This window comes from Schistocerca piceifrons, chromosome 2 (genome assembly GCF_021461385.2).
Source record: "Schistocerca piceifrons isolate TAMUIC-IGC-003096 chromosome 2, iqSchPice1.1, whole genome shotgun sequence".
Lineage (NCBI taxonomy): Eukaryota > Metazoa > Arthropoda > Insecta > Orthoptera > Acrididae > Schistocerca > Schistocerca piceifrons.
This window is the reverse complement of record NC_060139.1, coordinates 241,246,308-241,265,751: the sequence shown is the minus strand read 5'-3', so window position 1 is coordinate 241,265,751 and position 19,444 is coordinate 241,246,308. Positions and strand designations below refer to the sequence as shown.

At 36.6% G+C, this 19,444-nt stretch overlaps 1 protein-coding gene across 3 annotated transcripts in view; it reads right to left on the bottom strand.

The window, feature by feature from the left end:
- The window catches only part of LOC124775010 (probable multidrug resistance-associated protein lethal(2)03659), a 289,731-nt gene that overhangs the window by 44,381 nt on the left and 225,906 nt on the right, over window positions 1-19,444 (bottom strand). For all 3 annotated transcript variants that reach the window (XM_047249766.1, XM_047249768.1, XM_047249767.1), the window contains 6 exons: window positions 19,143-19,379; window positions 4,709-4,995; window positions 3,981-4,164; window positions 1,306-1,452; window positions 636-829; window positions 253-536 (listed from right to left, as the gene is read on the bottom strand). In XM_047249766.1, coding sequence (XP_047105722.1) covers window positions 253-536; window positions 636-829; window positions 1,306-1,452; window positions 3,981-4,164; window positions 4,709-4,995; window positions 19,143-19,379 — 1,333 coding nt within the window. The remainder of the gene's footprint in view (window positions 1-252; window positions 537-635; window positions 830-1,305; window positions 1,453-3,980; window positions 4,165-4,708; window positions 4,996-19,142; window positions 19,380-19,444) is intronic.

The window sequence follows — 19,444 nt, the reverse complement described above, 5'->3', positions numbered from 1 at the left end:
GGCCTTCTAAACAACAATACTAAGGTGTTATAGGAATAAGAAAATACTTGATAAGGAAACAAAATTTAGTACTTTTCTTTGAAGGTAAAACAAAATAATTATTTAGAAACAGAGAACTGAAAAGTTTTAAGTAGAACTTCACTGCATACTGAAATTTACAATATCTTTCACCTGAGCAATGTGTGTTGCACACATACTAGTTTACAAAAATCAGTTTTTTAAAGAATGATTAGAGTATGAATTTACACATACCTGATGGATTATTGTTGAAGAAATGCATAGTTGCTCGTGTAACTCCAATAAACATTTGATTGTGAAGCCTCATGGATGCACGTATGCAAAGAATAAAAAATGATATAGAACGAAGTATTGTTATCAGAATTGTAGCACCTATTATTGCACTATATATGTACACACTTGTGTCTCTGCTTGGTAGCCAGCCATGCTGTGAAAGGTCTGGCTCCGTCTCATTATACAAAGCTAAACTAGTTTTATTTTCCTGGGATAGGCTTTGTAGCACTTCCTCTGAATTGGCCCTAAAAAGTTTTAAAATTGGTGATTAGCTGTGCATTCCAATACAATAAGTCCAAAGCAGAACTACAACTAATACACAATCTTGCAACAGAAATATTTACCAGTAAGATAGCCAGTAATCACCACCCAGGACAGAGACAGGTGTTAGGATAAATACAATGGCCACGAATAACTGCAGGCAATAGTTGCCACCATAAGAAAAATATGCATAGTAAACAGCTTTCTTGACACCACCAGATGTTCTCAGTTCTGCTTCTTGCCGTGGTGCTGAGTTTTCTTCTACCGATACTGTCCGCTAAAATTGAAAGGCATTTCAGGTTATAAACTAGCATTAAATATTTTTATTACATCTTGGACAAACACCTGTAGATATAATAAAATTTAAGGAACTTCACATGAGACTAATATTAGGATCACAGTACCATTAGTTTCTCTCATGAAGATATTTATGTACACCAAGTCATGCAAACGAGTAGCCTAAGATGATTAGCTTTCATAGTGTTATTCTTACATACCCCCATCACTACCTTTCTCCTACCATTCATTCCATACCCCCATAAGCCTTTTTTCACATGAACATGATGTGTACAAACGTACGTGTGTGTGTGTGTGTGTGTGTGTGTGTGTGTGTGTGTGTGTTTGTAGAAAGAGAAAAGAAACAGAGGTGGGTACAGAATCAGAACAATACCTCCTACAAAGTATAGGGTAGGGGTAGGATTAGAATTAATAGATAAGAGTTTAGTGTCAGTGAAAGAATGCACTACAACTCACCTCAATGAGATTTGATTTCTCTACAGCTTCCTCAGAGTCACCATCTCCTGCAGTGCCTGGAATTCCCTCGTCAGAATTCATAAGTTTAGCAAAGTCCAGACCAGACCGCTGAAGCTCAGAGTAACTGCCTTTTGCTTCAACTACACCCTGCAAATTATTTTCTAATCAATGTAAGTTTATTGATGAATATCAAGCAATGAGATACTATCAAAATAAATTTATGTAGTGATAATCATTTTTTAATAGTTTGAAATTCATATGAAGCTATAAACTCATTTTAATTATTAACATGGAAAATAGCTGTCATACTCCATAAAGTAGTACACGTAACTTGAGCAAATTAGTAAATTGTGAGTGTGAAAGAGCCTCCAAATAACTGACATCCTCTTACCAAGTTTATTCCCAGCTAATGACTGCCTAAAAATCAATTAAAAATCTATGATAATTTACATCACCAGAACACTATGGTAAACATTGCTGCGCGGACTACCGAAGTACTGTGTCCTCTCAAACACAAACTAATATCTTCAGCATATTTTACCCGTAAATTGTCACTTTGCCAGGGCTCTCCGGCATTGGAATAGCTTCCATCATTATTGAAGATAATGATGATTTAAATGTCTTGGGGAAAATTAATTATAAGATCTGTAAGAAATAAAAATCATCCCACTAATGATTGCATCTTTAATTATGCACACCAGGTGCCACAGAATATGAAGGTATTGCTAATATACTGCTATTTATTTCACAGCCTCCCTCAGTTTTACTTGAAAAGGAAACATCTAATTTAAACTGCTTGTGATTGCACCAAGGCTAACAGGAACACAACATTCCAGGTAAACTACATTACCGACCGTCTATATCCAACACTGTTTTATCTTCTCTACTTGCCAAATTTTTATTAACATTGTGTGATTAACAACATTCAATATGAATATAATTAGGAAGCTTCTTATCTGCCCGTTTTTACTGCTTTCACTAGAACATTTAATTCACACAGAGACTGACAATGAAACAGTTTAAGAGCGAGGTGGACTTCTCAAAGAATTCAGCAAAATTGATTTGAGTAAAGTACACCAATAATATGTAAATGCTTAATTATCACTGAACTAATTTCAAAATCAAGTATATATTTTCCCACTATATAACACGGTGAACTAGAAAGCTCTACAAAATGCTGAACTATGAATTACTTGTTAGTTACATCTATCAGCGAGGGAAATTCTCCATTATTCACTGTCTTCTTTAAGTACACAATTCTAAATGCATGTTACAAGTGACTTCCACAATAAAAACAAAATTTCACCTTGTTTCTTTTTAACGGGGATTAACTACAAAAATGAAGTTGTTAGTGCAAATTACACACCCTGACACTGATTTGCTGTATTACAGAAGAGAAAAAAAGCATGAAAAATTCGTATCAGCCCAAAATACTCAGACTTTCTCTGATGTGAACAGATGAAGACATTGCTGTGTCACCACCATCACTGCACTAAAAGTTTCTTGCTTTTACTTTAAATGTAACTCACAAAATTAACTGCTTCAGAATTTCATTGTTTTATCACCATTATGATTGGTTTCCTTATCGGTTGTGTGTGTTGCATGAAGTATAGAAAGAAAATAAGTACTCAGCATCCGAGACACAATCCCCTCAAACAATAGCACTGAGAGCCAGAGTTTTTTCTTCTGGCTAAAAGAAATGAAAAGGTTTTAGGAAGAGGGGCCTAGCAGGAATTTATTAGGGCTGTCACTCAGAACCCCAAAACACTTTACAGAGAACACAGGCAGCATAGCGTGTCTCAAATACAGAAACTGCAGAAGAAAATTATTAGATACATATGTACTGCACAGCAGAAAGAATCTTGTCACTTATTTCATAAACTACAAATTCTGTTTCCTTCATATAAATTTACAAAATTACAATCTTTCAACAATGCAGACAAATATTGGGGAAACTACTTTTAACCAATCATATAAAATGAGGAAAAAAAAATTTTTGCTACCTGAACACCTATCCCTGAAATATACGGGGATGACAATATATATTAATGTGTAAAAACATGTTTAATATGAAACCTATGATTCTAAGTGGAAGATTACAGCAGATTCTGTGGGAAAAATGCTACTATTTGGTAGAAGAATACATAGAGGATGAAATGATAATCTGATCCTAGTAATCATAATTATTAGGATGCTCTTATAAGTTTTTTTTATGTTTATGGCAACGTTTCACCACAATGTTGACTAATAAAGTAACCATAATAATAATGTCAAGATGTACCAACAACATAGGGCTGACAATTATTGTACAACAGTCCAAACCAGATAAAAGCAAGAAGGAATATTTGCTTGATTTCATTAATAACAATAATCACTTATGAAGTGGTACCTGAAAATTGCCTTCCATTATTTTTTAATGAGTCATGAAGCATACCACATTGACAAATGGACAACATACAATGTCAGAGGTTTGATTGCACACTTAACTACTAAACTTAATCATGAAAAAACAGCTTTCTTGCACACTATCTAACAAGAGGGACCCTGCACCTCATTATACCAGTCATTGGCACTACAACATCAACAGGAAAGAATGGGCAGGAGAGAATGGACAAAAGTTAATATGGAAAAGATCTAAGTAAAATACTGAGATACAGCACAAAATCGAAGCTTACCTCATTAAGAATAACTATTTCATCAACATGATGAAGAAACTGGATTTGATGAGTGACAAGAACACACATGCTATTTCTAAGCAGCCCTACAATACACTCATCAAACAGATGTCTTGCTACGTGAGGATCAACTGCCGAAAGCGGATCGTCAAGAAGGTAAATGTCTGCCCTCCGATATACTGCCCTGTAAGATAAATGTTTATCTTCAAAATTTTGAAATAAATTAACTACTATGAAAAGCAATCTTGGAAACCTAAAACTATAGTTTATCAGTCACTATTCACTTCAATTACAGTTCTGTGCCACATCTTACACTTCTACTGTTTGAATAACACACACACACACACACACACACACACACACACACACACACACACACACACAACTTCCAATGCATTTTCACTACATAATAATTTCCTTCCTTTGAATAGAATATATGTAGTCACATACAAATATACATAGTTCAAGAAATAAACAGATATACAGATATTTACAATTTGATGCTGATAATTTTCAGGTGATATGTGCAACTGAATAAAACCAATTTTATCATGCCATGAGCTTTTTGGCGTTAAGAAACAGACACACCATTTGTGGCCTGAAATATCTACATATTTATGTGTATACTATTTTTCCTTACATGCTAAACAGTGCTTTCAGCTTAGAAGCAGTTCTGACACTTTCTGCCTATCAGTAATGTAATAATCGTCCAATTTGGAAGTACCTACCTGGCAAGATTGACACGGGCTTTTTGTCCTCCACTTAACATGATTCCTCTATCTCCAACAAGTGTCTTATCACTATGTGGAAATGAGGCAAAGTCTTCTTCCAATGCACAAGCTTTTATTACACGCTTATACCACACTCTGTCATATGGTTCACCAAACAGTATGTTCTGACGCAGAGATCCCGCAAATAACCAAGGTTCCTGTGATGCGTATGATGTTTTCCCTCTTACAATTAATCTTCCTGAGGTCAGTGGCAGCTCACCAAGAATGGTTTGTAATAAAGATGACTAGAAAAAATGGGATCATCATCAATAAAGGTACACCATTTTCAAGTATTTACAGGGCAGTCAAAATAAAACTGGTCCAGATACTGAGCACCACATATCAATCTTAACATTATGGAACAGCTTTTCAACATTCTGATGTACTTCAAAGTTCATATAGCTGGACAGCTTGAACCAAAGAAATTAAAAATTTATTATCCAAATATCCAGACACCATCTGATACAGGAATCACCAGAAGATATTGGAATGCATTGGTTGTAAGTTTTTGATTCATGCACAAGAAATTTTCTAAGAAACACACAAATTCTTTTTGAAAATGTAATCACTCTATCATTCTTTAAGACCTAACCTACAGGAGTGACATGGTCTCAATTGACTAATTGTGTCAAGTGAATCTACTGCAGGACCCCTCGCATATTACCATATTTACCAGATTATAAGACAAGGTTTTTCCCCAAATTCGTTGTTTGAATAATGCAAGGTCTCACAAACTATTGCTGGTGAGGTCAACTATTTTACTTTTGCATAATACATTAATACAGGGTTCATCCAACATTTACAGATGAAACTTCAGAAATTGATATGTCACACAGATTTGTTTTCAGGAATTTGGAAGGGTTGGAGAGGGAGAGCAACTTGGCTGAGAAATAGGATGAATGTGGGAAGTGGCAAGTGGGCAGCAAGTTTGTGATGCTGTACCATGGGAAATTATGCCATGAACCTTTGCTTTTCATGAACATTTACCACATTTATACTGCAGTTTGCCTGAATCCATTTATGATCTGAGTTCACTTTCCTTTGAAGTAGGACAAATACTCAATAGTATACATTTCTGCATGAGATGATAGAAGTCTAGACAAGGACCAGTGGTGTACTTCCATGTTCTGTACAGCAATGTTGTCACTATGTAGTGGTTCTAGCTGCTTTGCTTTCCCTCTTCGTTTGATGTCCTCAGTGTCAACATACTGTATTGCTACACTGGCTGAAAAATGAGTTTTAGATTCAGACAGTGACTACAGTAAATAATGTAGTCGACAGGTGCACAGTTGCATTTCACAGTACTTTAATTTTATTGTTCACAACCCCCTAATAATACACTGTTATATGGCCAGTGCACTATTGTTTAACTTTTGATCAGCCTCATTAACAGTTTTTAGGCAAACCTCCACATACTGTTACAATAGTTTACTATTTAATATCTACGAGCAGTAAAAATCTAACCACAAAGTTCACAGTTCTTTATGAATAGAAAGGTACGTATGGCGCTGACACTGTCATTGTTTTAACACATGGCCTAATTGTGTAACCCTTATTTCACAGTTAAGTTGAAGCATTGTTGTTGTTGTTGTTGTTGTTGTTCTAACCAGCTTAGGTTTCTCGTCAAACTCTCCCGCGGACTGACTGTCTTGGGGCCAAATATCAAAAAATTCGTTCCTTTTAAGGATACAGAAACTTATAAATGGGGGAAAATATCAAAATTTTTTTATAACTTTATTGAATACAATAGTCTTTACTGATTACATTGATATATACACATTATAGGGTTTCAAATTGAAGATGACCTATATACACCAAATTTTAAAGTTATGGTCATGTATGCCACCACACCCACTTTATTTCTGTTACAGAAACCAGTATTATTTCAAAAAGAACTGAACTTTGTGTTTCCAGCGATTATACGTATGATACATTGTATATGTTGGTAATGGTGCAGGTTTCTAGTGTCTGTAAATGATTATCTTTGCTAGTATTCACTTTTGTTTCACTGAAGCAGTTTGTTCACGTGTTACTGAATGTATGTTGAGCACATATCCTTTAGTGTGCAATAAATACGAACTAAGCCACACATCAAGAAATTCAATAAAAGAAAATTCTGTGGTGGTTGTTGTTGTGGTCTTCACTCCTGAGACTGGTTTGACGCAGCTCTCCATGCTACTCTATCCTGTGCAAGCTTCATCTCCCAGTACCTACTGCAACCTACATCCTTCTGAATCTGCTTAGTGTATTCATCTCTTGGTCTCCCTCTACGATTTTTACCCTCCACACTGCCCTCCAATGCTAAATTTGTGATCCCTTGATGCCTCAAAACATGTCCTACCAACCGATCCCTTCTTCTAGTCAAGTTGTGCCACAAACTTCTCTTCTCCCCAATCCTATTCAATACCTCCTCATTAGTTACGTGATCTACCCATCTAATCTTCAGCATTCTTCTGTAGCACCACATTTCGAAAGCTTCTATTCTCTTCTTGTACAAACTAGTTATCGTCCATGTTTCACTTCCATACATGGCTACACTCCATACAAATACTTTCAGAAACGACTTCCTGACACTTAAATCTAAACTCGATGTTAACAAATTTCTCTTCTTCAGAAACGCTTTCCTTGCCATTGCCAGTCTACATTTTATATCCTCTTTACTTCGACCATCATCAGTTATTTTGCTCCCTAAATAGCAAAACTCCTTTACTACTTTTGTCTTTCATTTCCTAATCTAATTCCCTCAGCATCACCTGATTTAATTAGACTACATTCCATTATCCTCGTTTTGCTTTTGTTGATGTTCATCTTATATCCTCCTTTCAAGACACTGTCCATTCCATTCAACTGCTCTTCCAAGTCCTTTGCTGTCTCTGACAGAATTACAATGTCATCGGCGAACCTCAAAGTTTTTACTTCTTCTCCATGAATTTTAATACCTACTCCGAATTTTTCTTTTGTTTCCTTTACTGCTTGCTCAATATACACATTGAATAACATCGGGGAGAGGCTACAACCCTGTCTCACTCCTTTCCCAACAACTGCTTCCCTTTCATGTCCCTCGACTCTTATAACTGCCATCTGGTTTCTGTGCAAATTGTAATTAGCCTTTCGCTCCCTGTATTTTAGCCCTGCCACCTTCAGAATTTGAAAGAGAGTATTCCAGTTAACATTGTCAAAAGCTTTCTCTAAGTCTACAAACGCTAGAAACGTAGGTTTGCCTTTTCTTAATCTTTCTTCTAAGATAAGTCTTAAGGTTAGTACTGCCTCACGTGTTCCCAAGGTCTGCTTCTACCAGTTTTTCCATTCGTTTGTAAACAATTCAAGTTAGTATTTTGCAGATGTGACTTGTTAAACTGATAGTTCGGTAATTTTCACATCTGTCAACACCTGCTTTCTTTGGGATTGGAATTATTATATTCTTCTTGAAGTCTGAGGGTATCTCACCTGTCTCATACATCTTACTCACCAGATGGTAGAGTTTTGTCATGAATGGCTCTCCCAAGGCCATCAGTAGTTCTAATGGAATGTTGTCTACTCCCGGGGCCTTGTTTCGACTCAGGTCTTTCAGTGCTCTGTCAAACTCTTCACGCAGTATCTTATCTCCCATTTCGTCTTCATCTACATCCTCTTCCATTTCCATAATATTGTCCTCAAGTACATCGCCCTTGTATAAACCCTCTATATACTCCTTCCACCTTTCTGCCTTCCCTTCTTTGCTTAGAACTGGGTTGCCATCTGAGCTCTTGATATTCATACAAGTGGTTCTCTTCTCTCCAAAGGTCTCTTTAATTTTCCTGTAGGCAGTAACTATCTTACCCCTAGTGAGACAAGCCTCTACATCCTTACATTTGTCCTCTAGCCATCCCTGCTTAGCCATTTTGCACTTCCTGTCGATCTCATTTTTGAGACGTTTGTATTCCTTTTTGCCTGCCTCATTTACTGCATTTTTATATTTTCTCCTTTCATCAATTAAATTCAATATTTCTTCTGTTACCCAAGGATTTCTATTAGCCCTCGTCTTTTTACCTACTTGATCGTCTGCTGCCTTCACTACTTCATCCCTCAGAGCTGCCCATTCTTCTTCTACTGTATTTCTTTCCCCCATTCCTGTCAATTGTTCCCTTATGCTCTCCCTGAAACTCTGTACAACCTCTGGTTCTTTCAGTTTATCCAGGTCCCATCTCCTTAAATTCCCACCTTTTTGCAGTTTCTTTAGTTTCAATCTGCAGTTCATAACCAATAGATTGTGGTCAGAATCCACATCTGCCCCTGGAAATGTCTTACAATTTAAAACCTGGTTCCTAAATCTCTGTCTTACCATTATATAATCTATCTGATACCTTTTAGTATCTCCACGATTCTTCCAGGTATACAACCTTCTTTTATGATTCTTGAACCAAGTGTTAGCTATGATTAAGTTATGCTCTGTACAAAATTCTACAAGGCGGCTTCCTCTTTCATTTCTTCCCCCCAAACCATATTCACCTACTATGTTTCCTTCTCTCCCTTTTCCTACTGACAAATTCCAGTCAACCATGACTATTAAATTTTCGTCTCCCTTCACTACCTGAATAATTTCTTTTATCTCATCATACATTTCATCTATTTCTTCATCATCTGCAGAGCTAGTTGGCGTATAAGCTTGTACTATTGTAGTAGGCATGGGCTTTGTGTCTATCTTGGCCACAATAATGCGTTCACTATGCTGTTTGTAGTAGCTAACCCACACTCCTATTTTTTTAATTCATTATTAAACCTACTCCTGCATTACTCCTATTTGATTTTGTATTTATAACCCTGTAATCACCTGACCAAAAGTCTTGTTCCTCCTGCCACCGAACTTCACTAATTCCCACTATATCCAACTTTAACCTATCCATTTCCCTTTTTAAATTTTCTAACCTACCTGCCCGATTAAGGGATCTGACATTCCACGCTCCGATCCATAGAATGCCAGTTTTCTTTCTCCTGATAACGGCGTCCTCTTGAGTAGTCCCCGCCCGGAGATCCGAATGGGCGAATATTTTACCTCCAGAATATTTTACCCAAGAGGACGCCATCATCATTTAACCATACAGTAAAACTGCATGCCCTCGGGAAAAATTACGGCTGTAGTTTCCCCATGCTTTCAGCCGTTCACAGTACCAGAACAGCAAGGCCGTTTCGGTTATTGTTACAAGGCCAGATCAGTCTACCATCCAGACTGTTGCCCCTGCAACTACTGGAAAGGCTGCTGCCCCTCTTCAGGAACCACATGTTTGTCTGGCCTCTCAACAGATACCCCTCCGTTGTGGTTGCACCTACGGTACGGCCATCTGTATCGCTGAGGCACGCAAGCCTCCCCACCAACGGCATGGTCCATGGTTCATGGGGGGGAATTCTGTGGTAACCAGTTCAAAAACAAAGCAAGCCACACTGTTGAAACTAACCTATGTATCAGTTCAAATCAAACAATGGAAAATCCAGGATGGAATGTAAGAATACCAGAGAAGGGACGTTGCTACTCACCATATAGTGGAGATGCTGAGTCGCAATAGGCACAACAAAAAGATCACACACTTATAGCTTTCGGCGATTAAGGCTTTTGTCAGCAGTGGGGACACACACAATACTTCCACACACGTCTGTAGTCTCAGAAAACTGAAACCACAGTGTGATTTCAGTTCTCTGAGACTGCAGACGTGTGTGGAAGTTGTGTTTACACGTGCGCGCGCGGTGCCTTACAGGAGAATTCGTCGCCATTCTAGACAGACAGTTTATAAAACCATCGAGAACATAGAGTTTGCCACAACAGCTGGAGACAAGAAGAACCGCATACCAGTTAAGAGTGTTGCTGCTACTGCACTTGTCGACGGACCTCGTGTTTTTGTGGTTGTAGACTTAATTTTAGTATTGACATTAACGACATTTTCTCATGGTAATGGTTGGCTCACTGTAGCCATTGTACGTGGAGGTACGGGAGTTCCCAATGTACCTGGACTTGAAAGTTTTGTTGATAGACACATTATTGCCTATCGCACCTACCATGTGGCAGAACTTGCAAACAAAGACTTTGGTAAATCTGCTTATATGTCGCCATCTGCATTGTCTTTGTATACTCTTAATAAGAGAAAAATAAAATATCTGTAAATGAGTCTGTATTCATTTGTGTGTGGGTGTGTGTGTGTGTGTGTGTGTGTGTGTGTGTGTGTGTGTGTGTGTGTGTTTTCTGCTGACAGAGGCCTTAATGGCCAAAAGCTATAATTGTGTGAATCTTTTTGTTATGCCTATCACGACTTAACTATGTATTAGTTCTACAGGGAAGAAACTCCCACATGGCACGCCTCCTGGTGATTCAAATTTTTGCGTTAACAAGGACACTGTTTGTAGTGGATTTGTTGTTGTTGTTGTTGTTGTTGTTGTTGTCGTCTTTGTCATCTTATCTTCTTTGATAAAAGAAGTGGCGAAATGTAAACAACGTGATGGTGTAGGCTGTCTGGAAATAACTAAACAACAAAGTAGCAGGAAAGGTTTAGCGTCAAAATTAGCTTTTCTGTGTAGATCCTGCAACAAATCTACCTCGAAAATGACTTCGAACTTTGTGCATAATTCATATGATGTGAATTTGAAGATAGTGTATGGAATGCATGCAATAGGAAAAAAGGTTGCTCTAACGTTTTGTGGTTTGATGGACCTTTCTTCTCCGCCCAGTAGGTTCATCACTACATAAAAATACTGTGTGTCTAAAGCATCTATGAAACATGCAGTAGAAGAAACTAAGTATTAGTGTGGAACCAGGGACATTGCTGATGCACTTTATGGGACATGGCAACCTCGAGGACATCGTTCCTTGAATGGTTTTTTAAGTGCTATTTCTCTAGAAAATGGGAACATAGTCTATGTTGAGTGCTTATTTAAGTACTGCCACAATTTCCATGGTAACACTGAAGGACATATTGAACTTAAGTGTTCTATGAATTATGATGGTTACAGTGGAGGTATGGAGTGTGATGGAGCTCTAAAAATATTTCAGAGTTCGGTGCCTGTTTATGACATTAGATATATGAAGTACCTACGTGATGGGGACTCAAAGCTTTCAATAAAATTAAGGAGTTCAATGTTAATGGTGATACCTTGGTAACAAGATTGGAGTGTTGTGGACACATGTGAAAGAGGATTGGTGCTAGATTGAGGAAGCTATGAAGAGAAATTAAAGGAAAGTTGCTATTTGAGGGAAAATCTCTGTCTGGCCCAGGCAGACTGACAGAAACTGAAATAGACCACCTTCTGAGTTATTATGGACTGGCCGTTAGGTGAACTGCAGCTCTGAATGACGTTACAGCAATGAGAAAAGCTGTATGGGCCGCCTACTTTCGCAAGTTGTCCACAGATGACCACGCTGTTCACAGACTTTGCCCTAAAGGAGCAGATTCTTGGTGTGGTTACCAAAAAGCAAAAGAAAGTGGTCAAATATACCATCATAAGCATTCTCTTCCTGAGCCTGTTATGAATAAAATAAAACCAATCTTTAGACACCTGAGCGAGTCTCTTTTGCTTAGTAAATGTCTTCATGGGGGGGGCAATCAGAATACAAATGAAATTTTCAACCATTGCATATGGGAAATATTACCTAAGAATGTTTTTTGTAGGACTAAATACATTAAAAGTTTAGTGTAATAGACGCAGTGATATGTTTGAATGATGGAGTGATAGGAAGGTTGGAAGTCCTGAGAAATTTAGGCTTAAAATGTGGCTGTAATATGGAAAATCAATTGCTTGTGTGTGACAGACAATGGGTGCATGAAACAAAGATTTGCTCTTAAAGTTACCATACAAGCAAGAAGTACTAAAAGGAATGCCAAGAGGAAGCTTTAAGATGAAGAAATTCTGCAGAATGAAGACAATGCTTCAGGGATGTTTTGAGGCATAGTTCAATTGAACTCCTATCTTCATTCGCAATTTCCCCGTAAGTTGTACTTTTCAGAATTCAGGTACAAATATTTCCTGAAGTTTATAAAGCATAGCTCTAATTTTTTTTTCTGTGGCTTTCAACAGTCTATACTTATTAGACCAAAGCTTTATTGCAGAATCAACTAAATTACAGAAAAAATAACATTTTTACTAGGAAAAAAAATTTTAAAAATTAAAATGTAAGATTTAATACTTTTTATCCTTGCATTATACATAATAGGTGGAATTAAATAGGTCTAGTACCTCAGCCACCATGTCATGCATATCTGGTAAAAACTTTGTCTCCTTCAAATGTGTAACATTGTTTAAATGGTACCTCAATTTGAGGAAGCATTTTGGAAAAATAATTGCACCAGTTTCTTTGTATTTTTTTATAGCCCTAAGTAGGTTCAAAAATATTCAAAATACTTCTAAATTGTTTAGAAAGTGTGCTGCACTACCTGATACCAACAAACAACCTGTAAAACATATTTAAACAGTGCTTGAAAGACATAGGTGTTGATTTTTACATCATATTGAGCTGAAAAAGTACCCAAGTATCCTTAACACTCTTCTACTGCAAGGTTTAGGCCGAATTATTTGTTTAAATGATGGAATTAACAAATATTGTTACGCAAACAATACTTTTGAGGAAACTTAATTACTTTGGAATTAAGGGCTGGCTTTGCTAACAAGTATTCAAATAGAGATAAATAGATACTTTAAGAATGCTATTGTTTCATCTCCCAAATGTTTATGATTAGTTCAGAATTGATATTTATTTATGTGTCAACAATAGAATTTAAGTTATGAAACAATTACTGATTTTTGCCCTCTAACAAAAGATACTAACTAGGAATAGTCAAATTAAATTAGAAAAATCAATTACATACCTAAAACTGCACAAAGGGCCAATCTTTCTTTTATGAAAAAACACATTATATTCACGTACATTAATGGTAATTAGTTAAACATGAAAAAATCAATTTAAGATGACAAAACAAGAGGCGAATTAAAATTATCCCAGCTCATCACAACTACTCACAGTAAGGTACGGTAGGAACAAAAGGGGTTGGTGTCAGCTGCTGATCCTAAACAGCCAACGAGACATCAGCAGGCAGACGTTAGGGAAGAACAGTCATACTGTTAACAGTTACATAGTTAACTCCTTTACATTTTTCACAGCTTATGTATGATATTTGTATATACAGAACAATTATGGAAAAATATGTAAAATAAGGAAAGGTGACTGCTTACCCATAGAGAGAGATTCTCCTACAACTTGAGAAAAGAAAAAAAATTGATTGTGAAAGCTAGCAAAGCAAAGTCCTGTACCTTTCGTTTCTGCACCTGTGGATGACATGGTGCTTCTGCCTTTTGGTGAGTCATCTCTTTTGTTCCTAAATAATTCATTATTCTCAACTTTAACATTGTTTTTGGGTGTACATATTGATGAGGACTAACTAGGAAAAATCACATTTTCGAATAGCTAAAACAACTTAGTTCAGTCACACTTGCACCTAAAATCGATGCAGATACTGGAGGGGAATAATGGTCTGAGTTAACTCATCTGTAAGAAAGTAAGTTTGCTTTGTTCAAAAATTTACTGTAAGAGTAAAATGTGATGCTCCCCATTTATCTTTTAGACACCTGTTTAAAGAGATAGGAATTATGGCTACTGTTTCACAGTATATTTATTTCCCCATGAAATTTGTTGCAAATGATCCACTGCAATTTAAAAGGAGCAATTGTGTTCCCCCAAGCACTCTTTGCAATGCGTTACAAAAATGTGGCAAACAAAAAGTACAGGAAAATTTATAGAAAGGTGTTGCTAGCCGCAAAAAAACTTTCAAACAACAAAATATTACTTGAAGCTGAAAACAAGAGCAAAGCAGCCTGGAACATCGTCAAACAGGAAACATCTAACTCTGCTAAAAAGGACCTCAATTCACATATTAAAAACAAAGATGTACCAGTAGGTAACCCTAAAAAATTAGTTGATTTTGTAAACTCATATTTCAGTAGTATTGCAAAAAAATTACAGCAGAAATTTCCAAATACGTATGATTTACCTACTCAGAACCAGCCAACAAACTCAATGGTGCTCTTGCCAACTACAGAAAGGGAAGTGGCACTAGTAGTACACCAACTAAAAAGTAAAACTTCAGTAGGACTTGATGAAATCCCAGTCTGCATAATTAAAGATTGTATAGACTCCATAAAGGGCCCATTAACAGACATAATTAATGAATCTTTCGAATCTGGATACTTTCCGGAGTACCTAAAACAAGCAAAAGTTATACCTATCCTTAAAAATGGAGATGTGGAAAATGTAGAGAACTACAGGCCGATCTCTATACTGTCTATCATTTCTAAAATAATAGAAATACTAGTCAAAAAGAGACTGCTAAATTACCTGAATAAATATAATCTTCTTTCCAATGACCAATTTGGTTTTAGGCCCGGAAAAGGCACACAATATGCTATAGCACAGTTCACTGAAGTAATTTTAGAAGCACTGGACAAAGGTGAAAATGTAAGTGGTATCTTTTTAGACTTGTCCAAGGCCTTTTATACAGCTGACCACAAAATCTTACTTCATAAATTAGGGCAAATGGGAATAAGAGGTGTGACAAAGAAGTGGTTCAAATCATACTTGGAAAACAGAGTTCAACGAGTTGAGATATCACAAGTTTCAAACAATTCCCTTATAAAACACCTGTCTGACCCAGAAAATGTGAATATAGGCGTCCCACAGGGAAGTGTATTAGGCCCAATATTGTTTCTTATATACATTAACGACTTCCCACAAAGTATCAGACATGGCGAAAAAATACTTCTTGCTGATGACAGCAACATAGTAATAACAAGTGAAAATCCAACAACTGTCAGAAAGAGCAAACGAGGCTCTCAATGATGTCCACAACTAGTCATTAAAAAATAAAGTAACCCTAAATGTAAAGAAAACTAACTATATTAACTTCCAATTGAACAAAAAACACAATGCCACTAGAATAAAAGTTAATAATAATGAATTAGAATGTGTAACAAGTACCAAATTCTTAGGGATGAATGTAGACAGCCAACTGAAATGGACAAACCATGTCAACATTTTGGCAAAGAAATTATCCACAGCATGCTATGCTCTTAGAATCCTTGCACCGGTATGCAATAATACCTGTCTTAAAATAACATATTACGGATATCTACACTCAGTCCTCAGCTATGGGATCATGTTTTGGGGAACGAGTGCCAGTAACATAAAAACTGTGTTCAAAGTACAAAAAAGAGCCATAAGGATAACAACAAATAGCAACAACAGGGCCCACTGTCTAGAATTATTTAGAAAGCTAGGAATTCTAACTGTTTCTTGTGATTATATCTTTCAGAACATAATGTTCATTAAGAAAAATCTCAACATGTACAACACAAACAGCCTAATACATGACCATGAAACAAGAGCTTGTCACCACCTCCATCTAGATAGAAAGAACAAGGCAAAGACGCAAAAAAGTATATTTTACAATGGGATAAAACTGTACAACAAATTACCACAAGAAATTAAAGAAATAAATGAGCCCCTCACTTTCACACAAAAGCTTAAAACCTTTTTAGTAAGTAAAAGTTGTTATACTGTAAAAGAATATTTAACATAGATGTAGATTATTAGCAACATATGACATTATCACCAAAATATTATGTAATTATAAAGATGTGTATGACTAGTTATAAAAACTACACAAAATATGAGAAACCTGTTTAATTGTAAATGTAAATGTGTGCTCATGTGTTGTAATCTGACGACATCCATACAATATTTATTGTTCCACGGATGAATAAATAAATAAATAAATAAAATACGGACTAACATGACTAGTATAAAATGCACTACTACAATATGAGTGATGAGCACTACGACACTGTCAATATCTGATGTTAGTAGATAATACCACTGTTTCCATATTTGCTCTGCTCTGTCTTTGGCTGTCAGAATTTTAGTATTCCACACTCAGTACAATTACTTTATCACTAATGTCACTGACATTTTTGAAAATGTTGCAGCTGATTTCCACACTGGTATATCATGAGCATGCACCACAAGCTGTCTACACTAGTGCAATGTTTTATAGTGGGTGTCCTTGTTTCAGATAATTCGCTAATTATTTCACCAGAATTTATATTAGGGTAGAGGGAGGGAAGTTCACCATATTTGCCTTTCTATTTGAACAGATTTGTTAGCACACACTAACACCTGTTGGCAATCATTAGAAAAACCGATTCAAAGCATGCCCATTCTATGTTGCCATCTAGTTGTAGCACAGAAAATTACGTATTGTTCACACAATCAGTAGTGGAACACATTTCGTGAGAAGGCTGGCACTTAGACAGGGGATATTTTTTTCCATCTCCACCATTTGAAGTCCGTTTTCACTACTGTAAGTATAAATAAATTACTATTTTGACTGCTAAAGTGTGTAAATATGTGCTGCAAGTGAAACGACAAAGAACTAGTTTTAAATTACTTAACAATGCTGTGATGTATTATTGTATAATAAAGCGTGCTTCTGGAGGGAATTTTGCCATTAGTGTGGCGAGTTTCCCTCCCGTTCTCATCTGACGCCATACATCAACATTTATTAGACTAGACTTGTGAACAATAGAAAGAGATTATTGTAGAAGACCTACCTTACATAATATTTTGAGAATTTTTCCTTTAATTGGCCACTTAATGTTAATATTCATCGATTTTAATGTTGGCAATAATTTTGGGGGAAATTAGAAGTTCATCCACATTTCATATTCTGTTACCTTGTTTAAAATTAGTTAAATGGTTAGACTATAAGGGTCTGTACGGTAAATGGAAAGAAGAGGATTTAAAAAGTGCTGTTACAGCTGTCTGCAATGGACACACTGTGTACACTGCCGCTGAATCGTATGGGATTCCGAAGAAAACTCTTGAAGGCCATGTAAAATGTGCTGGTAGCAGATCACCAAGAAAGATGTTCGGCAGGCTACCAACTCTTTCAGTGGATCAAGAAAATCAAATTACTACCCGCATCATCAGACTCCTGCCTGTAGGATATGGGATTATAAAAGAAAAACTACAGATAATGGTATTTGAATATTGTGTAAAGATAAATAGCCTGAACATGTTTATAAATGACCGTGCAGAGAAATTTTGGTTTCAAGGATTTCATGCACGCCACCCTGAAATAGTTTTCAGAAAAGGAGAAAGTTTGAGTTACAGAATATTGATGCGTTTTAACGCTGAGAGTATCCCAGTATTATAATCTTTTGTTTAAAGTCTATGATGCCATGAATCTTTCATCCACCCCACAGCTGATCTACAACGTGGATGAAACATGATTGCAACTCACTCTTGATCCCCAGGAGAAAATTTTAGCTTTGGAAGGTTCAAAGCGTGTTCACGTGGCAACACATGGGGAAAAGGGAGAAACTGATAGTCTTGACTTGTGTCAATGACACTGGAACAAATTTCCATGACGTAGCCCTCAAGGTCATTTACCTTTTATAGCCCCTCTATCTACTCCTTCCACCTTTCAACTTTCTCCTCTTTGCTTATTACTGGAGTGTTATCTTAGCTGTTTATATTTGTACAGTTGATTTTCCTTTTTCCAGCCATTACTAACTTTCGTATAGGCGGCACCTACCTTTTTTCTAGTTATACAAGCTTCTAAATCCTTCCATTCCTGGTTAGCCATTTTGCAGTTCCTTCAATTTTATTTTTGAGTCATTTGTATTCCACTTTACCTGCTTCATTTGCTGCATTTTTGTGTTTTGTTCTTTCATCAATAAAACTATCTCCTGTGACATCCAAGGAATTCTAATAGATCCTATTGTTTTACCTATTTGATTCTGTTGTCTTTATCACTTCATCCCCCCCCCACCCCTCCCCCCCCCCCCCCCCCAGGTACAAAATGTACTCTTATTTCAGTTTTTAATCTGTTACTAAATCTCTTCTATTGCCCCCAAGAAAGTCAGAACGTAACTGAACAATGTATTTAGGTACCAAAGTACATATGCAGAACATGCTGCACAATCAAAACTGAAGTTTTCATGATCGTATTATATCCACCATAGACATAAAATTCACTACCTTTAACAATGCAGTAATCTAAATTTGACAAATTTTTTAGTCTGATAATGTTATACATATTTCTGATGTCCCCCCCCCCCCCACCCTCACCCCCACTCAAACTCTCCCTCCCCCTTCCTCTATCTCCCCACTTCTAAAACACAGTCCCTCAAGAGCCACTTCAAACAAGTTGATGACCACCATCTGCATGATGTTCAAATTGCTATGTGAATGGAGAAAGTCAGTTTTAACTCATTCTATGTGCGCTTACAGAACATAACAATGAAGTAAATTTAACATGCTAATGGGATACAGTAAAAATTTACAGAAACACACAAGAAGTATTATGCCTTGCTTACTAACCTTCCCTGCACCCACAGGCCCAATAACAGCAAGCAGCTTTCCTGGGACAACTTCTAGAGACACATTCTTCAAAGTATTGTCTGGTGCATCGTCCTGCCATTTTGCAGTTGCATCTTCTAATTTAACAACTGGATTTTCTTTCTGAATTTGTTCCTTTTCATCCTTCAGAAGGATAATGCCGTTTTCATGAACAGCACCCATGTTCACAGTCTTTATTTCCTCATATCTGAGGAATTTCTGTGGATATATCAGTTAGTTTATTAAACATTTATGTATGAAGGAGGTATGTCAGTCTACACACT